Source organism: Lolium perenne, chromosome 3 (assembly GCF_019359855.2).
Source record: "Lolium perenne isolate Kyuss_39 chromosome 3, Kyuss_2.0, whole genome shotgun sequence".
In the NCBI taxonomy this organism is placed as follows: domain Eukaryota; kingdom Viridiplantae; phylum Streptophyta; class Magnoliopsida; order Poales; family Poaceae; genus Lolium; species Lolium perenne.
Window position 1 is genome coordinate 227,640,880 of NC_067246.2, and position 21,193 is coordinate 227,662,072.

At 44.5% G+C, this 21,193-nt stretch overlaps 3 protein-coding genes across 3 annotated transcripts; 2 read left to right on the forward strand and 1 right to left on the reverse strand.

Annotated features, from left to right (window-relative positions):
* The first annotated feature begins 3,008 nt into the window (after window positions 1-3,008).
* LOC127338561 (uncharacterized) lies at window positions 3,009-4,051 on the forward strand. The gene has a single exon (XM_051364623.2). It carries the CDS (start codon window positions 3,216-3,218, stop codon window positions 3,915-3,917), a length of 702 nt encoding a protein of 233 aa, XP_051220583.1. The 5' UTR covers window positions 3,009-3,215; the 3' UTR covers window positions 3,918-4,051.
* Window positions 4,052-8,579: 4,528 nt separating this feature from the next.
* Window positions 8,580-11,009, reverse strand: LOC127343565 (polyamine oxidase 1). The gene has a single exon (XM_051369706.2). It carries the CDS (start codon window positions 10,567-10,569, stop codon window positions 9,040-9,042), a length of 1,530 nt encoding a protein of 509 aa, XP_051225666.1. The 5' UTR covers window positions 10,570-11,009; the 3' UTR covers window positions 8,580-9,039.
* A 2,658-nt stretch (window positions 11,010-13,667) lies between these two features.
* LOC127339848 (uncharacterized) lies at window positions 13,668-14,595 on the forward strand. The gene is made up of 2 exons (XM_051365655.1): window positions 13,668-13,803; window positions 14,069-14,595. Exons 1-2 carry the CDS (start codon window positions 13,668-13,670, stop codon window positions 14,593-14,595), a joined length of 663 nt encoding a protein of 220 aa, XP_051221615.1.
* Window positions 14,596-21,193: the final 6,598 nt, after the last annotated feature.

Consider the following 21,193-nt stretch of genomic DNA (forward strand, 5'->3'; position numbering starts at 1 on the left):
GAATGAACTGACTCTGCGTTAGATTGGATCCAGAAAAAGCTAGAATAAACTGACTCTGCGTTAGATTGGATGCAGAAAAAGCTTGAGAATATTGTCCTTGCGCATCTCACAATAGTAAAGACTGATATTTGCGTATTCTAATGGGGTAGATGTGGCTTTCAGCAGCGCGATTGACGTAAGTCACTCGTGGTGGATCTAGTCAGGTTGACTCGCTGCGGTTTCGATCTGGCCATGAGAGCAGGTGACGTGAATCAAGGTACACGCACCAAGTGGACTTCCATCACTAGCCTGGAGAGGTAATTGCATATACAAGCAACTCTTCGTGCAAAAGTTGCGCAAACCAGTGACTACGATTTGGTTTTTGCACAGACCAGTAACTTTACATGTTATCGATTACATGGAGCTCTAATGATCAAATTACAAAGTTTAATAACAAATTTGACAAAGCAGGTTCACCTTTAAGGTTACATGGCCGAAGAAAAAATGGGGTCGGGCTAGAGCAGCCGAACCAACTTCTTCTACCGTATGAGCATCCTCAACAGATGAATAATATATATCACCCGAGCAATTATATATCACATATTTTTTAATTTTTCAGTTTTTATATCACCTGATTTTTTTCCAAAACTTCAAATGAAATTCAAACTTTGACAACTCGACACGGATAGTTGTTACATAGCCGCTACACTCACCAGTTGATTCACTGCGCCGATGGTCACCCTCATACGCCGACGGCCAAAAGTCGCGACTGTCGGTGTACGGGCCTCCAAGTCAGCCCGCCAAAAGGGTCGTCGGCGTAGCGATGCCCTCGGCGTAGGAAACGTTATGCCGATGGCTACCCTCGGCAGATCGCTGGCCGCCGGCGTAGGCCTGCGCATACGGCCCACCAAACTTAGGCCATGATGGCGCTGTCACGGCGTCAAGGCTACGCCGACGGTCACCCTCGGCATAGCATTCTCCTCTTTTTTTAACTACGCCGACGGCCATCCTTGACGTAGAGGTTGAAAATTTTCCCTCCACAACGTGGCCTACGCCGATGGCCATCGTCGGCGTATCACAGCTACGCCAAAGGCCGTGTCTATGCCGACGGCCCACGTGGCTCTGCCGAGGCAGACCTTGCCCGAGGAGCTACGCCGATGGCTGCCCTCAGCGTAGCTTACGCCACGGGACTTGTCGCTCCTGCTCGCGACGCATCGCCTAGAAACCGTCGTTGCTCCGGACACGATGTTGTGGTGGCATCTCGGCGGCGGAGAGGCATTTTTTTGGGGGGAAACTGCCAAACGCGGTGCAGTGTGGTTTAATCTACTGTAGAGTGTAGCGTCTATGTGTCGAACTTTCTATGAATAAACTATTCGTGTTGAGTTGTCGATGTTTAATATGTGTCAAAGTTTGAATTTCATTTGAAGTTTTATTTGAAGTTTTGGGGAAAATTGAGGTGATATAAAAGCTGAAAAACTAAAAATGATATGTGATATACAATTGCTCGGGTAATATAACCGACCCTTTTTTTTCCTTCGGCCATGTGACCTCTAAGGTGGACCTCCTTTGTAAGATTTGTATTAAACCGTGTAAGCTGATCATTAGAGTTCCATGCACTAGATAACATGTAGGGTCACTGGTTTGTGCAAAAACAAAACGTAGTCACTGGTTTGCGCAACTTTGCTACGAAGAGTTGCTCCACGTGGTGGTTCATCCATCCAGATGGTACACTGTAATGTCAGCACTCTTTGCGCATGAGTTTCCGCCTTCCAGTAAGGGCATGGATAAGCCATGTAAAATAGTACTACGTTCATACCGGTTTACAGGGGTATTACGTATTTCGAGGAGAAAATATGACTATAAATTTGGTTAATAAAATATGAGATATATGCCAAAAAAATTATACTATTTGATTCATATTTGAAAGAAGTTTCCAATAGTATAATTTTTGTGATATATATCTTATATTTTGTTAACTAAATTAGTAGTCCAAGTTTACCTCGAAATATGTAATACGCTAAGTAAACCGGTATGCAGGGAGTAGTGAAGACATTCTTTCTATTAGCTTTTCTCGTTTTCTAGAGAATGCAATAATAACGCTAACGTGTACTCCCTCCATAATAACCGTTTATTATCTCTTATAGTTATCCCTTGCAGTTAATGAGAATTAATTAAATTTTAGTACTAGGAAATTATGTGTCATCCCTTGCCGTTAATGAAAATTAATTAAATTTTAGTAGAAAATTATGTTGCTAAAGAAAGGCATATGATACAATGGAGAAAATTCTAGGAGAAGTCTAACGACTCCACCCCTTAATGGTTTGGAAAGTCACGCCTCCTCTTAGCAGTCTACGCTATCTAGAGAAAACAATAAATAGATTTCTGCGATGCACTATCTCTTACAATCATCTCTACGAATAAACAAGAATTAATTAAATTTTAGTAAAAGAAAATTGTATTGCTAAAAGAAGGCTGACATGGTTCACAAATTTACACCGTGGACCAACTCCAACAATTGACACGTGGCTAGGAAAGAGAAAAACATACGAAATTGGGTTGTGTAATTTCAGATGTAAACTATCATGCATATCATATATCAATTGTTAGAGTTGATCCAGCATGTAAATTTGTGGACCAGATCCCGTAAAACATGCCTTGACTCGAAAGCCGCCGTAGCATTGCCGTGAGCCGGTGAGCTGTAAACGAATTTGTGCTAGTCTCTGTAAACACAAGTCAATTATCCATTTAGTCGGCGCTCTCGATCCGTCGAAAAGGAGATAGTCGATCAACTTTTGTTTGGACAACAGAGTCAATCGTCTCTTTCTTTCGTCAAAAGAAAACACAGATAGTCGATCGGTTCGGTGGCTCTTGCTTGGGTAGATCGGGCATGTGCCATGTGGACGAGCTCGTAGAGAGTGTGGGATAGATGCGATGCTTGCATTGAATTGGGCTCATGGGTTTTGGGATCTCCAACCTGTCACGGCCGATGGTCGGCTACGAGTACGAGCGCACGAGGATCCGGCACTCTTGTACACACGGTTTCTCCCTCTCCAGCAAGCATCCGCGCGCGCTCCGCCACCGTCCACCGGCCTCCGACTTCTCGTATATTTACCACGCCGAGAAGCCAAGCAGGTCAAGCCAAACACACACATCTGTGATCTGTCTCTCTCTCTGGCGACCTCCGCTCTCGTACGTACACCATCCTCCTCATCGATTCTTGCCGCGGTGCGATCGAAATGGACGCGCCGGACGTGATCCCGGCGTGGTCGCTGGTCCGCGGCTACTTCTCACCGGCCACGCTCTTCCTCCTGCTCAACGTGGTCATCGGCACCATCGCGCTCACCTCCCGCCGCCGCCACAACCACCACCACGACGACGACCACCACCACCGGCAGCATCAAAAGGACTACGTCGATCAGTACGAAGCTGCCCCGCCAGCTCCCGCCCCGCTCGCGCGCACGTCGTCCGTCATGGAGCGCCTGCGCTCCCTCGGCCTCTACCGCTTCCGCTCCGGCGACTTCCCTCCCGAGTACAACTACAGCCTCTCCGCCGGCGACGACGACGAGAGCGGCAAGCAGCACCAGCAGCAGGCTCAGTACGCCCGGAGCCGGTCTGAGCCGGCTGCCGCGAAGCCGCCGACGAACAGGACGGGCAACGGGGCGGAGAAGGCGGCCAAGGCGAAGGTGGCGAAGAAGCCGCTCTCGGAGGTGAAGAGGCTGGAGCGCGCCCCGGCGCCGGCGCCTGCGCGGCTGGTGCAGCGCGCGCCGAGGGCTCCCGTGGCTCGCGCGGTGGTGACGGCGGCTCCCGAGGCCGCCGTGCCGGCTGCGTGCGTGGACGAGAGGGCGGACGACTTCATCAACAAGTTCCGGCAGCAGCTCCAGCTCCAGAGGATCAACTCGCTGCTCAACTACAAGGAGATGCTCAACCGCGGCACGTAGCAGGTGCAGAACCAGCGCGGCGTTTGATTAGTTAGCGGTCTTGCTGCTGTTTGTTCATTTGATTGGTGTGCTGTTGCGCCGTGTACCAGTTGTTGCAGATGATAATTTGGATCCCTGCAAACATTACACAAGAAGCTTTGTATTTTCTCACCTAAACAAACCTGTTCGTCCTGTTAATCCAGACAATACATGACAGAAGGAAGCGTGTAAGCACAGCAAAGAATCCAGCTGCTCCAGCCTGTTTGTCTGATTTCCAAGGACCAGGCATGACCGGAAACTTTCGATGAACACTCCCATTTCCACGTTTCAAAAAGCAAAACCTGCAGAAACATCTTGCAGAAACTAGGGAAGGCAAGAAGCCCACTTGTATTAACCCAGCTCACTTCCCTGCTACAGTCCAACTCTCGATGAACTCATTCTTCTCCGGACACCTCATCGTTCGCTCAGCCTCATCGTTCCTCGACGTCCGTGGAGTTGGGCTGATATCGTGTGCTGCTCGTCCTAGCCTGCAACATCACTGCCAAGACCCTCTCCAAAGTGTTGCGAGGAATTCAATGTCAACGCGAGTTTGAGCTCTCAGTTTCAGTACCAATTTTCCTTGTTGCGCATGAAGCTCGCCTAGTTGGTTGCTAACCGTGTCCACTAGACGTCTCGCCCTCTTCGTGAAAAGGTGGCAAAGCTCTAGCTGTTGTTAAACGCGTTGGTGATTCTTTAGAGCGGACGGAGCCATGTTCTTCTGAGCTCGCCGCAGTGCAGGCTTCACTTCCACTTGGCTCCGTTGACCAGAAATCATGTGTAGTTAATGAAGAACATCTCTACAGTTGTTTCTCTCCTCGTGGCAGTCCCTGCCAGTCGCCGCAACCTGTTGTGTCAGCTGCTTTTAAGAGCGAGGGAATATACGGGATCTAGACTCCGGTGTTGCAGATCACGCCTAAGTTACATGATTTGTGTTCATCGGTGGTGCTTCCGTTGGTGCTGGGCCCTTTTGAGGTTTTGGCGGTGGCCACGAGGCCCTGGCCAACGTAGTTGGGGCCTTGCAAGTTCCTCGCCTCTTTGGACTATGCAGGAGTGTTGGCGCCTAGATCTAAGGCTCTTTTTGCAAAAGAGCTTTGCGGGGTTGCTCGCTAGTTTAGAGGCGGCTAGCCCTGCATATGGCAAGGACATTGCCTGTGTCTTGGCAGGAAAAGCCTCGGAGGACATGATCAGAAAGGTGAAGAAGTCTCTCTGCAAGGTATCTATCAGGAGGAAAAGAAGGAAGAGAGCCGTAGCAAGAAAGCTTCATCAACTGTTTGATAGTTGGACTATTTTTAGGTTGTCATGTCCTCTCTGTGGGTATTCCTTCCGACCTTATGCTCCTTCAATCGTTGGTTCTTGTTGGTTGAGAGGTTGCATGCTTTTGTCGTTATTCTCTTGTGGTTGGTTGTAACGGTTCGCCTGGTTTTCCGTAAATTAAAGGGAAACTTCCTCTTTTTAATTAATAGAATGGGGTAAAACTTTTGCCCCCATTTATACGGTGTAAGCTGACTAGAGTCTCTGCACATGAAAAATGGAAAACAACTAAAACCAAAAATGGAAGAACTTTCACATCCAGGCTCTGAATATGATGAAAACATTTTTTTTGGAAAGATAACGACTAGTGGTATCCAGAGATGGAGAAAATTCCAAGTATGTAGATGTGTAGGACCTCCCTCAATGAATAACCGGTAACCACTCCAACATCGAAAATGCAATAAGTTTTTCGTATGTAATCTGTTTTTATGAACTAGAACTTGTCATAAAAATAACCACAAGCTCTAAAACCTCACAAATATAAGAATCGAATAACAATCAAGAAATATGATGCAAAGGCTCTAACTCTCTCTGAACGAAACGATCAAGTTATCCACTCGAGAGCCTCCTTGATAGTACGTCTATCGATCCTATTACCCGGTCTCCCAACAAACGAAATGAGACCAGTAAAAGAGAAAACCTAACAAGGTCAAACCTTTGCCTTGCACATTTCACTCGAGATAGATGATGACGATCTTGATATCCTCAAGTTGAACCGATTTTCTTGATTGCGCTTGCTTGGTGAAGTCTTGTGAATAGCTCCCCCATACTCCACTATGGTAGAGCCTAGGCATATCTTCACATGTCCATCATCATGAAATGGACAACAAGTTTCAGTCATATGTTCTCTTCTAGATGGATCATCTTGAACTTGACTTCTCAACCTTGATGACGACCACACCTTGACGTAATCTTCTCACGGGCTATATAAGATCTTCCTTTCAGTGCAAGCCCATGGAGAGATACCTTTGCACTTTATCTTGACAATTTGTTATTTATTCATCATGATGATGTCTTGAATATAAACATGGATGCTCACTTGACCATATTCTTCAAGACATGCTTCCAATAAACTCAACTCTTATATTACCATATTTAGATCACACCTTGAATATCACCTTGGTCAACACTTCATTGTATATGGACAAACGCTTCAAGTATAAATCGATGCAAACTCCATAAGGATTGTCATAATTACAAAACCACATACAAGGGCTCCATGCTCTTTCACTAGTCAATGAAGATATGTGGACACGTAGTACTAGAGTAGTACATTTATCGGTCGATGACCATGTTTTACATGCTAAAGTATATATCAACACGTTCTGAGAGAAATTGATATGCGTCATATGTTACTCTTAAGTATAATGTCCTAGATTTGAGGTCATCATATGTTCTCGAGTTGTGAATCAACATGCTTAGTGGTAGACACTAGGTAAGCCAACGACATTTGTGATTATCGGGTGACTCTTGCATGGGATTGTAACAATACCCACAACTGTTTCTCGGCAGGTCATTGTGCATCTGATTCTAACATTCGACGTCAATGGTAGTGTTTTTTGAGAAATAAATCGTTCTTTTGTTCAGCGAACAGATTAGTTTGCAGGACAACTTGTCCAACATTCGTCTCAAGATAATCTCATCAGTTAACTACCACACTGAGAAGAGTTATTGAGTAGATTGAAAACACTATTCTTCTGTACACATGTATGGAAGCCTTGTTTAAATGGGTTCAGAAAATGCAGGATCTGAAGCCTGCCATTTTGCTAACGTTTGTTTGAACTTCGAATAGTGCAATTCCTTGTGAACCAAGTGAAACTTAGGCTTAAAAGTATTTATGCTATGCATGGGATAAACACGCTATTTACGTTTTTAACACCTGTTATCATGTCTAGGCTTTGCCAGGAGCTACCGAACTAATCTGGCCTTGGACTTGGGACTGCCTTCCATTGATCTCCTAAGCTTATGCTCCAAGTTGAATTAGTAGAATTGTTTGCTGTTGTTAATCAATTTACTTAGTAATTTCGGAAAAAAAATCAATTTACTTAGTGGAAGCAACCCTGCTGGGCCATTGCAAGATATGATTCGAAGCAAAAGTTGCGGCCCTCGATCCCAAATCGATTACCAGTCATGAATGGAACATTGCTGGCGTCGAGACTATGGCCTACCCTGATAAAAAGCTCTGGGCTGAGGCGATCGAATCAAGTCACTGTCAGCGTGCTAGCAGAGTGGCGGTAGCAGTATTACTGACATGATAAACAACTCTCTTTTTGCGAATCACAGGGTTTTATATATTACTGACATGATTACAACCACTCGCGAGAATTTCAATGAAAAAACCTGTCTTATAACTGATCCACATCCATCTCCTCCCATCAGTATTAGCTTGCTTAGAACACAAATAAGCAATATTTGCATCACACCCAACGGATAAAATGTTAAAACTAGTAAAAGCCCTCATAATGTCTCTAACCTCTTGACAGATTACTCTCAGTTTTGATCTGTTAATTATCATCATCTGGCGATTCTGGCGTGCATGTGCATGCTAGATAGCGTACACCCATCCACGGATCCACCCTTCTTTTGTTTTGAGATTACCACTCCAGACAATATTTGCATGTTAGACTACCCCATACTAGTACTCTCTCATCACATGCATAAACAGATAAATTTATTTTGTAGTGTAGGATTTGAAAGAGTCATAATTATTGGAAATTTGGAATATATATTAGATTGACAATCCATTGAGTCTGTGACTTTCTTTCGATGATATCTTTTAGACAGGCCTAAAAAGTGTCTGTTTTGAAGAAAAAAACCAAAGTTAGAATTCCAAAACACATTCAAACACGATGATAAAAAATAAAAATCGATAAAATTAGATTAAAAAAATCATGTCTCCAAATTGCAAAGTAAGACGAATGCCAAATATTTTCTTACTTTGAGGAACCAAGTTTTTTAAAAAGTGAAAGCTAATTGTTTGAAAGATTTTTTTTATCAAGTTTCATAAGTCAAAATTTGATTTCTAAAACACTTTCAAACATGATGATAAACAATAAATTGTGAAAATTTGTACCAAGTTTTATCAAGTTTCAAAAGTCAATTTTCAAAGCTTATCAGGGAATATTCAATATATGTTGAGTCTCCCTTCACTAGGAACTCAAACATTCAAACGACACAAAAATGAATTTATAATAGTGCTTTTGGCTATCTAACCACCAAAAAGTGCTTTTGGCTCCCGAGCTCGAGTGCTCTCGCCATAAAAAAAACTAAAAATATATTTATAAGTTATTAAAAAATCTGTAAAATAATTCTAGAGATTTTCAATGATACATCTCACAATCATGCAAAATCTCACCCCAAAATTCTTTTTACTTTGTGCTAGACAAAAATAACAAAGTTTGACATATTTTTGGAGATTTGAAAATGACTACTCAGATCGCAGTTTTGTTATTTTTGTGTAGCTTAAAATATAAAGTACTTAAAAATAATTTTTTACACGCTTGTGGGATATATGATTTGACTATATGTAGATTTTTTCAATTTTTTTGTAACTCCAAAATATAATTTTTTATTTTTTATTTAAAAAACTAGATCACTCGTGGCCAGGTGCACGGTGCACCAAATCTGTCTCACCTAACCACGCAAGCGAACCATGTCAAATCAAAAGAAACAAAGCACCGAACACTCGTAAGCTACACGGCTCGCTGCCTTCGTCGTCGAGTCGGTCTCTCTAGCAAAACATCACATCCATGGCGCGCGGGTGCAGTCGAAGGAAAATGTACTAGGCAAGAACTTAGCGGTAGTGTTCCAGCAGCCGGTTTGCCTCCCGTACGCCACTGAGGTAGGCCGCGTGCGTGGTGGAGTAGTGCGTCCGGTGCGTCGCCTCGCCGGCGAACAGCACCCGCGGCGGCGTCCGATCGGCCTCCGCTCCTGGTGGCAGCGGCTCGGCCATCCTATCGAGGTCGTCCCCGCTCGATCCGACGGCCACGTAGCTGTAGGACCCGAGGAACAGCGGGTCCGTGGCCCACCCGCTCCTCTTGATCCTCTTCACCCTCCACCGTGACGTTGCCCTCGCGTCTGCCACTCTGCCATCGCTGCTGCTCCGCGGTGGCGCCGGGAGGAACGAGTCCAGCGTAGCGTGGACCGCGCTGATGACGTCGTCGTCGGGGAGGGACTCGAGGTGCGCCGCCTCCCGCCCGGCGAACCACGCGAGCGCCACGCTGGAGCCCGCGTTGACGGGGCAGATCGACTCGGTGCGCCGCATCCACCACGGGACCTTTGTCGCGTGCCCGAGGAAGGCCATGTGCAGGAACGGGAAAGCCGGCGGCGCCGCCGCCCTGGTTGGCTCCTGGTGGCCTCCTTCCGGTTCCACGGCCTCCACCTCGATGAACAGCTTGTTCATGACACCGAAGCCGAGACGCGAGACGGCCTCCCGCTTGAACTGTGGCAGCGGCGGGTCGAAGGCGATGGCGCCCGGGCTGGACACGTCCTTGCCGACGCTGGCCTTGAGGACGCCCAGCGAGACCGTGAGGATGACGTGATCGGCGGCGAGCGTCGTCGCTCCGTCGGCGAAGTGGAGGCGCACCGGGGTCTCGCTCCAGTCGATGCCACGGAGCCGGATGCCGAGGCGGAGAGTGCCGGGCGGGAGCGCGGCGACGAGGTGCTCGACCACGCGGGTGTACCCGCCTGGGATCGTGACGTGGTCGCCGGGGAAGTCGCGGTACTCGCCCTCCGCCGCGAGGTCGAGGTCGCCGAGGTCGTCGGCGGAGGTGTCCGTCCGCTCCCCGTTGATGTGCATGGCGAGGAGCGCCTCCTCGACCTCCTCCAGCTCCTTGTTCCCGCCGGGGCGCGCCGCCTGGTACGCCCGCAGCCCCCGCCGCAGGTACTCCTCCACGCCGCCTCCTGCGCCGCCAGCCACGCCGGCGCGAGCGGCGTCCATCATGCCCCTGTACAGCTCCTCGATCGGCGTGGCGACCGTGTCCGCGTCGACGACGTTGCCGCCCTCGGCGACGGTCAGCACGCGGTCGGGGAACCCGCCGTCCATGCGCTCGTACGGGAGGTCGGCGGCGTCATACCGAAGCGCGCCCGCGTCGCGTGCCAGGGCGTGCACGGGGCTCCCGACGACGCCGTGCACCCACGTAGCGCCCATCTCGACCCGGTGGCCGGCGAACTCGGACGTGAGTATACGGCCGCCGGCGCGGCTGCCGGCCTCCGCTACCACGACATCGAATTTGTCCTGCCCCGCGCCGCACAGATGCAGCGCCGCCGAGAGACCGGCTAGGCCGGCGCCCACTATGACAATCCGAGGCTTCGTCGCCACCATCCTGTCCTGCTCCTGCCTTGCCAACGTTTCGCACTGGTCACCGTACTGTTTTTGGAACTTCGAAGCCAGGAGCACGATCGAGCAGTTTATAGCACGGACACGAACGCAAGCGGGAGAAGTAGAGTAAAGTACACGAGTTGCACGACGCACGTGAAAAGTGGGCGGTACAGGGTACAACGCAAACGACCACGTACGAGCCGGCCTAGTGCCGCGCCGTCGTTGATTTTGTAGGAAGCGACATTCAGAGGAAACAAGACCTAGAGCTGGGTAGATTTGCTTTTTTCGGTAGAGCTGACGAGCTGTCGGGACAAGACCAGGTGGGAGGGCCTCCCAGCCTCAAAATGATTCCGCATATCATCCGTCCAAAATTGACAACCTATCTGCCATGTCCACCCCTCTCCATTTCCGTCGTGCCACGTCAGCCCTGCGGTTAGATTCCCTGCTCGGAGAGCGAGCTAAGGGTGATATCTTAGCAGTACTAGTTGAATGCCCGTGCGTTGCTACGGTCTCTCAAATTAATTCCATCGCCGCACGTGTAAACATAACTCTTATGAAAATTGTGGTGGCGCGGAGGAGCTACACATGCTAAGAGACCCTTTGAATCAACATTTTAACGGCAACACCTACCAACTAAGGACGACATTATTGTCACTTTGGGTTACTCAAACTTCCAACACATGCTTTTTTTAAAAAAGTTATTGAATGCAGTAGGGAAAGCTCCTACAGTGATTTTAAATAATAAAAGCTCAAATATATGAATGGTAAGAACTTAAACATGAGTGGCTGAGTTGTACATCCACATTCCTAACCAACTGAGGTAGGCATTTTTTTCCGGAGGATGGCACGTTCTCTTAGTCATGACCACCATCTACTACCAGATGGTCATCGTATTGCCAATAAAGAAAATTAATTACCCAGGTCGTTTGACAACTCCAAGTAGTGGTTCATAATAAAGCACTAAATCAATCAGGCACATACACAGATTATAAGATTACATATTTTTACATGTTACTATTGATTCTCAGATCTCATTTCCTAGTACATATTCAGGTTCTTATGGCTGAAGTTTTAACACCGAACAAAATGTTCTCCTTTCAGATCTCTTGAGGGCTTATTATGTGACCTCATTCTATGATGATACCAACGAGAAGAAATTGACCCTCATTCAGATTTTTTAATATAAAGTTAATTGCTAATATTCTGGACATAACAACTATAGGGTGCCATAAGAACACACCTGAGATGCAAGTACAAGTGTGAGCTTTAACTTTAGGCAGTATTGCTGATCTAGCAGCTTTGAATGGCACAACTTCATCTTTCTTAATACTTGGATCGTCATCAATTTCTAGCATCCCAAAAGGAAATAAAATAAAATTGTAAAATTAACCATGCGTCCCCAAACGAAGAACGACGTGCATCAAATAATTTGGCTTTCATCACCATTCATCTTTATACTTATGCAAAGGAGGATAGCTCCTTCAAGTTTCAGAAAATAACCTCAATTTTGCGAATAAATACAAACGCTTATACCTATGATGCAGGCGGTGACAGCTGTCGGACAATGTCATTGCAACAATCCACACAACCTGAAAGTTCAGCAGAAGAAACTATGGTTGGAAACCATTAAGGGCGTGTCAATGAAAGAGTACAACTAAAAAAAGGGTTTTAATGATAACACACGTCAGTAGACAAGCTATACAGTGAGAATGACAACGACAACCAAAAATCACACAGAAAAAGATGGAAATGACCATGATGTATTTATTGCCAACGCACCTTCGTGATGCCTCCATATTCGGTGCCTGACATCTCTCTCGTTTTATATTTTTTGTAGAATACTGGAAACCGTTGTAGGCTATTCCGAATGAAGTCAAGAAACAAGAAGATGTTAGCAAATGAAAATTGTGTGATTAGTGTCAGGTAAAGAAACGTAACTGAAATTGCAGAGATAAAGTGCAACAAAACATGGTTTTATAGAATACTGAAAACCATTCCAGGCTATTCTGAATGAAGTCAAGGAATAAGAAGATGTTAGCAAATACGTACTGCGTGGTTAGTGTCAGGTAAAGAAACATAACTGGAGATTGCAGAGATAAAGTCCAATAGAACATGGTCGAGCTTTTAAGAGAATAAAGTCAGCTAAGAATGATGCATATGATCTGACCATGAATGCAGTTGATCGCATGACCTAAGCTTTCACTTGATCGCATGCAAATGGAAGTAGTAAAATAAGTACAGTCCAATCTTTTGAAGCATCTTATAATAAATATGTCTAGGCTATTCATCGGGAACATCTATAAATAATCGATAATAATATTCTTGATGATAATGGGATGATAAAAATGCGGAACAGTTCTAGATGACAATACTAAAAATGAAAACTGATATGTTGTTTACCAATTTAGAATTCAATCTTTGGAACTGGAGAGAAAGTAGTTCTCAGTTGCTCAGCTACAGAAAACTCGACTGAACGTGATATGAAACCAGCTCAATAGTTGCAATATTAAACAATCTAAGAATATGCATCCGACCTCTCACCTGATGTGCTTGAAGGATGTGTGTGGCTAGCACCTAAGTCTCACTGTCGTCCAGATACAAAGCGATCCTAGTTCCTTTGGTTGCTGAAGCCTAGCCAAACACCACCAGGATGAAAGGGTAGGGTCCTTGCCATACAACAACATTTCATCTTGACGGGAGGAAGACGAAAGCCCCAGAAATACAAAAAACCATGTAATCTGCAATGTTAAATTTCAGAGGTAACACTGATAGCTCCAGATTTAGAAACCGAGCAACATGGCAATTGATCAACATCACTTGGATGGAGGTGTTCACTACCTTTAAAGAAGTAAAACTATTTATTTTGGCTACCACTTCTACATGATATTGATCATTACAATACCGTGCGAGGTAAATGAACGATGGAGATGATCCAATCTACATTGTGCTAGGTATTGTTGGGGTATCCAGACCACTGCCGAGCCGTCGGATTTCGGCGATCGTGGCTTGATCCTGCGTCCCTCCTCATCATTGTCGTACGTCATCCTCCTCGGTCGCCACCACCGCGTAGAGGAAGTAGGAGGAGATCCTGCATCGGCGGCATGGCTAGAGTGCCTGCTATTACCAGCGTGGAGGCGACGGAAGATGGAGAGAAGGAGGTTGAGAGAGAGGAAGAGCTCCTGGACGGACGGGAAGCGGCAGGAGGCGGCATGGCTATCCACTGTTCGGGCGACAATGGTGAAGATGATATTGTTCGTTGCTGCATTGGGCTAGACGTGTGATGATTTGGTGGATTTTTCTTTTGAGATCCGATTTGGTGCTGGATTAGCGTTTACGAGGAAGTAGCAGCCCGAACCGGGATTCCAAAATCTCGGACAAAAGGAGGTTATTCTGGTTGGGGTTTGGTATCTCTGGTGGATTAGGAGAAGGATTACACATGAAGAATCTGTTCCGTTAATGCGACATTGCAGAATGTCTATTCTTTCAATGTGTGCAAATGCAGCCAAGAAGAAAAAGCAACCTGGTAACAAAAATCTTAGGTGGGCTAAACCTGTATCGCGCCAAATCAAGGTTAATGTGGATGGCTCCTTCCTCCATGATGATCATACAGGTGCTGTTGGAGCAATCTTAAGAGATCATGATGGACTTTTTATTGCCGCCTCTACCTTATACATCCCAAACTTGGCGTCGGCGGCTTTAGCAGAAGCTATGGCATTACGAGAAGGGTTATCTTTGGCTCACCGTATAGGTTGTAACAACGTGATTGCGGAATCGGACTCTTTAGAAACTGTTGAAGCGTGTACCGGAGCTGAAGTGTGGTGGGGAGACTCGGCTGCTGTCTTCGCGGATTGTGTTGATCTCATGGCCCTTATTGGTTCAGTGCAAGTCCAGCATTGCCCAAGAGAAGCTAATGGTGCAGCTCACGCGTTGGCGAAGTTTTGTTCATCTGATAAAAATTCTTGTAATTGGGTCGATGAACCCCCTAGTTTCCTTTTAGATGTGCTTGTAAATGATGTAACTATCCCGTGATCTGATAGCAGCAAGTTTCAGACGTGCTCTTTTCCTTACCAGGGTACCTGAGGGGACTGGAAGGTTTTTAATGAGGCGGCTTGCTAGCTTAATATATTATGGTTTCAAAAAAAAAAGGAAGTAGCAGCCCGAGAGAGAATAGCTTTCCAAGTTATTGTCGCTACTATTCCTGATTTCTTTCCAAATGATTTGTTGTGATTAATATTCGCCTGATTGATGGTATTCCATGATTGATGGATAGCTTTCCAAAGGGGGCGTGAGTGGTTGGATGATCGGACAGTTGCGTTTATCTCATTTCACGGCTACGATTTGTCCAATGTTTGATGTCAAAGTGACACACCATCCCAACTCCAATGTAATAGTAAAGATTACGTAGGATAAATATTGAAATGGAGGAGAGAGGATGTGGAAAAAAAGACTTTGTCTTCTCTTAACTAAGAGATGATTTCTTAGCATAATCTCTTTCATCACAAATTTAGAATTTATGATTACTAGAGATAAGACTAAAAATAATTCATTGTACATCATGTTGTGTTGTTATATCTAAATTACATGGCAGCGCTAAGATAAAACATTATTTCAACCATTGCAGATACCTAATAAATTGACGCACCCACCTGTGACCTGCCAAAAGCGCCTCCCTCGGCGTCAACTAAACCGACTAGAGGGAGTATTAAAAAAATCTGGAAAAGACGGGTAGATTTTTGGCCCTAAAAGGGAAAACGGTACCGTTCGCTAAATTTTGTTACAAAAGTGGTGGCTTTATGCTAACAACTTCGTTGTCCGTGGACCATATCTTAGACTAAAACATGGAAAATGAATCCACCTCGGCAATGACTAGTGTGTGTGCGTGTACGTGTGTGCGTGTGCATGCGTGCGTGTGCGTGTGTGCGTGCGCGTCGGTGTGTTCATGCTAGGTGAATTTTTTGTGTGGAATTTATGCTAATCGATCAATATTGGATTTTTATATAAAACTCTAATTTGCAATCTGAATCTCAAATTTGTTTGGTTGCCACGAGACTAAATCAATAGTTATGATTTATTGCGGAGAGCATATGTAATTTCACTTGTACAGAAAGTAGGGATTTAAAAAATTGATTGTCCGGCTTGTTTGGAGATTGCCGCTTGGCGCACCGACCCTCATGTATCCGGCACCCCTATAACACACTTTTGTGTCCGCTTGTTTAGGTGGTTCGCAAATAAGTATTCAATGTATGTCCGTATTTTCAGTAATTTTCGTACTAAACATAGCTGGTAGCTAAATTTAAATTCTGCATAAAGTATACAGTAACTTCAATATTTAAATGACATAGTACACACAATCAGTCAAATATAAACTACAAATTTAAATTTAATACATTGTCTACCACTAGACGTTGATGAGAGGACTACTGATTGCCTTGGTTGATTAATTGTAGTACCTTTCGATAAGAAATGAGTGTGAAAGCCACGAGAAGCTAAGGAATTGGCTCAAAAGCTTGACATAGTAAACAATAAAAGCTTCATAGGTTTTTGGTATTTTAGGTTAGAAGTTCATGAAAGGTAAAACAAAATAAAGGTAAATTGCAAGTAATAAAGTAACAAACCCTTTTCAGAGAAATCCCAATCATCGATGATAAAAGAGGATATGTGATACTACCAGATTCGTTGGCACTCGAAGAGCAAAGTGATGTAGGAAGAGTTTCTTACCCATAAAGATGACTGGAGGGTTTATATCGAATTCTCGGGAAAACTCTAGTAAAGAATGCACTTTTAATTCCTCTTCTAACAACTTACAAAACAAGTAGTGTTTCTTGTGTCCCCAACTGCACGAAGTGGTTATCAAGCACAAGGTTTTGTATTAGAACTGAAAACAAATAATAAAGTAAAGTAACCAAATTAAATATGCGGCAAAGTAAATAAAGTAAATGCAATATGAAAGGTATACTAAATGCGTGATGGTGCTTCGGTGATGGCGCCAGACAATCTTGCAGAGCGTTGTTGTGAAAGCGGTTGGGAAACCCCAAGAGGAAGGTGTGATGAGCACATCGGCAAGTTTTCCCTCAGTACAAAACCAAGGTTAAATCGACCAGTAGGAGAAAGGTGTGACTTCTGAAGGTGTTGCTAGCTGACTAGTGGCAGGACGCACTACCAGCGTCAGCAACAACGTGGAACATGCACACAACACAACCAAAGTACTTTGCCCCAACTTACAGTGAGGTTGTCAATCTCACCGGTTTGCTGCACACAAAGGATTAGACGTATCGAGTGAAAAGAGATATTTGCAGTAATTAAAGAGAACATGAATTGCAGTAAGTAAACAGAACATGATGATTGTATCAGTGTAAAAGAAAGAATCGGGGTCCACAGTTCACTAGAGGTGTCTCTCCATAAAGATAAATAACATGCTGGATGAACAAATTACAGCTGGGCAATTAACAGAATATCGACAATACATGACAAGATGATTACTATGAGATTTGATTGGGCATTACAACATAATACATAGACCGTAATCCAACTGCGTTTATGACTAATAATCCACCCTCCGGTTATCGTCCAAACCCCTTTCAGTATTAAGTTGTAAGTAACAGATTATCGCATTAAACAATGTGTGTAAACTAAACAATAGAATTACCCTTGAATAAAATATTTTTGTTTTTTCCCTAGTAGCAACAACATGTTGGAGATATGCCCAAGAGGCAATAATAAAAGTGGTTATTATATATCTTTATGTTTATGATAAATGTTTATATACCATGCTATAATTGTATTAACCGAAACATTGATACATGTGTGTTATGTAAACAACAATGAGTCCCTAGTAAGCCTCTTAACTAGCTTGTTGATTAATAGATGATTAGTTTCATAATCATGAACATTGGATGTTATTAATAACAAGGTTATATCATTATATGAATGATGTAATGGACACACCCAATTAAGCGTAGCATAAGATCACGTCATTAAGTTATTTGCTATAAGCTTTCGATACATAGTTACCTAGTCCTTATGACCATGAGATCATGTAAATCACTTATACCGGAAAGGTACTTTGATTACATCAAACGCCACTGCGTAAATGGGTGGTTATAAAGGTGGGATTAAGTATCCAGAAAGTATGAGTTGAGGCATATGGATCAACAGTGGGATTTGTCCATCCCGATGACGGATAGATATACTCTGGGCCCTCTCGGTGGAATGTCTTCTAATGTCTTGCAAGCATATGAATAAGTTCATAAGAGACCACATACCACGGTACGAGTAAAGAGTACTTGTCAGGAGACGAGGTTGAACAAGGTATAGAATGATACCGATGATCAAACCTCGGACAAGTAAAATATCGCGTGACAAAGGGAATTGGTATCGTATGTGAATGGTTCATTCGATCACTAAGTCATCGTTGAATATGTGGGAGCCATTATGGATCTCCAGATCCCGCTATTGGTTATTGGTCGGAGAGAGATCTCAACCATGTCTACATAGTTCACGAACCGTAGGGTGACACACTTAAGGTTTGATGTTGTAATAGTAGAACTTGAATATAGAATGGAGTTCGAAGTATTGTTCGAAGTCCCGGATGTGATCCCGGACATCACGAGGAGTTCCGGAATGGTCCGGAGAATAAGATTCATATATAGGAAGTCATTTTATAAGTTTGAAAATAATCCGGTGCATTTATGGAAGGTTCTAGAAGGTTCTAGAAAAATCCGGAAGAAATCACTTTGGAAGGCGGAGTCCCGGAGGGACTCCACCACCATGGCCGGCCAACCCTAGGGGGTGGAGTCCCAGGTGGACTGATGACCCACAAGTATAGGGGATCGCGATAGTCTTCGAGGGTAGTATAACCCAAATTTATTGATTCGACACAAGGGGAGGTAAAGAATACTTATAAGCCTTAACAACTGAGTTGTCAATTCAGCTGCACCTGGAAAAGCACTAGTAACAGGGGTGATGTGAAAGTAGCAGTAATATGAGAGCAGTAGTAATAGTAACACAGCAGCAGTAATAGTAACACAGAGGTAATATGATGACATGTAGAACAAGTATTTGATGATGAAATATGGACCGGGGTTCCCAGCGATCTACACTAGTGGTAACTCTCCAATAAGTGACAAGTGTTGGGTGAACAAATTACAGTTGGGCAATTGACAGGAATCAAAGGCATTAAGAAAGAACATCAGGCTTATTAATCATGTATGCATGTTTTCCGTATATAGTCGTACGTGCTCGCAATGAGAAACTTGCACAACATCTTTTGTCCTACCAGCCGGTGGCAGCCGGGCCTCAAGGGAAACTACTGGATATTAAGGTACTCCTTTTAATAGAGCACCAGAGCAAAGCATTAACACACCGTGAAAACATGTGATCCTCACATCACTACCATCCCCTCCGGTTGTCCCGATTCTTGTTACTTCGGGGCCTTTGGTTCCGGACAGTGACATGTGCATACAACTTGTAGATACAATCTAAGCAACAATATAGAGCTCAAATCTAAGATCATGCCACTCGGGCCCTAGTGACAAGCATTAAGAATAACAAGATTGCAGCAACAATAACTTCACAAACTTTATAGATAGACTAATCATAATGTATCATCCATCGGATCCCAACAAACACAACACCGATTACATCAGATGAATCTCAATCATGTAAGGCAGCTCATGAGACCATTGTATTGAAGTACATGGGGGAGAGTATACCGACATAGCTACTGCTAGAACCCGTAGTCCATGGGGGAACTACTCACGGAGCATGATGGAGGCGATGGCGTTGATGGAGATGGCTTCCGGGGGCACTTCCCCGTTCCGGCAGGGTGCCGGAACAGAGTTCTGTCCCCCGAATTGGAGTTTCGCGATGGCGGCGGCGCCCCTGGAGTCTTTCTGGAGTTTCGTCAATTGGTACGGTGTTTTTAGGTCGAAAGGGATTTTATAGGCGAAGAGGCGGCGCAGGGGGGCACCTGGGGGCTCCACACCATAGGGTGGCGCGGGCCCAGGCCAGGCCGCGCCGCCCTATGGTCTGGTGGCCCTCTGGCCCCTCTCCGACTCTTCTTCGGTGTTCTGGAGCCTTCCGGGAAAAATAGGAGGTTTGGCGTTGATTTCGTCCAATTCCGAGAATATTGCCCGAACAGCCTTTCTGGAACCAAAAACAGCAGAAAACAGGAACTGGCACTGTGGCATCTTGTTAATAGGTTAGTTCCGGAAAACGCATGAAATCATCATAAAGTGCAAGCAAAACATGTAAGTATTGTCATAAAACAAGCATGGAACAACAGAAATTATGGATACGTCGGGGACGTATCAGCATCCCCAAGCTTAGTTCCTGCTCGTCCCGAGCAGGTAAACGATAAAAAGAATAATTTCTGTAGTGACATGCTACTTACATAACCTTGATCATACTATTACAAAGCATATGAAATGAACGAAGTGACTCAAGGCAATGATCTATAGTTGCTAACAAGTAGATAACATATAGCAAAACTTTTCATAAAGAGTACTTTCAAGACAAGCATCAAAAGATTGCACAAGAGTTAACTCATAAAGCAATAAGTTCATAGTAAAGGCATCGAAGCAACACAAAGGAGGATATAAGTTTCAGCGGTTGCTTTCAACTTTCAACATGTATATCTCATGGATATTGTCAACACAAAGTAATATGATGAATGCAAATATGCAAGTATGTAAGAATCAATGCACAGTTGACACAAGTGTTTGCTTCTAAGGTGGAAGGAAGTAGGTAACTGACTCAACATAAAAGTAAAAGAATGGTCCTTCAAAGAGGAAAGCATCGATTGCTATATTTGTGCTAGAGCTTTGGTTTTGAAAACATAAAGAGAGCATAAAAGTAAAGTTTTGAGAGGTGTTTGTTGTTGTCAACGAATGGTAGTGGGTACACTAACTACCTCGCCAACCGGACTTCCAAGAGCGGCTCCCATTTTATTTTATTTTTGGGTGGCACTCCTTCCAACCTTTCTTTCTCAAACCATGGCTAACCGAATCCTCGGGTGCCTGCCAACAATCTCATACCATGAAGGAGTGCCTTTTTATTTTAGTTTTATTATGATGATGACACTCCTCCCAACCTTTGCTTACACAAGCCATGGCTAACCGAATCCTTCGGGTGCCGTCCATCAATCACAAACCATGGAGGAGTGTCTATTTAAGTTAATTAATTCGGGACTGGGAATCCCATTGCTAGCTCTTTTTGCAAAATTATTGGATAAGCGGATGTGCCACTAGTCCATATGAGAGTCCGTCAAAAGTAAATGACAAGGTTGAAAGCTAAACACCACATACTTCCTCATGAGCTATAAAACATTGACACAAATCAGAGGTGATAAATTTTGAATTGTTTAAAGGTAGCACTCAAGCAATTTACTTTGGAATGGCAGGAAATACCACATAGTAGGTAGGTATGGTGGACACAATTGGCATAGTGGTTGGCTCAAGGATTTTGGATGCATGAGAAGTATTCCCTCTCGATACAAGGCTTAGGCTAGCAAGGTTGTTTGAAGCAAACACAAGTATGAACCGGTACAGCAAAACTTACATAGGAACATATCGCAAGCATTATAATACTCTACACTGTCTTCCTTGTTGCTCAAACACTTTTACCAGAA

Bases quoted from the DNA above. Each gene is read 5' to 3' on its own strand.
- LOC127338561 (XM_051364623.2), top strand. From the start codon at position 3,216: ATGGACGCGCCGGACGTGATCCCGGCGTGGTCGCTGGTCCGCGGCTAC.
- LOC127343565 (XM_051369706.2), bottom strand. From the start codon at position 10,569: ATGGTGGCGACGAAGCCTCGGATTGTCATAGTGGGCGCCGGCCTAGCC.
- LOC127339848 (XM_051365655.1), top strand. From the start codon at position 13,668: ATGGCTAGAGTGCCTGCTATTACCAGCGTGGAGGCGACGGAAGATGGA. The intron at 13,804-14,068 runs GTGAAGATGATA...GTGCAAATGCAG, and splicing joins CCACTGTTCGGGCGACAATG to CCAAGAAGAAAAAGCAACCT.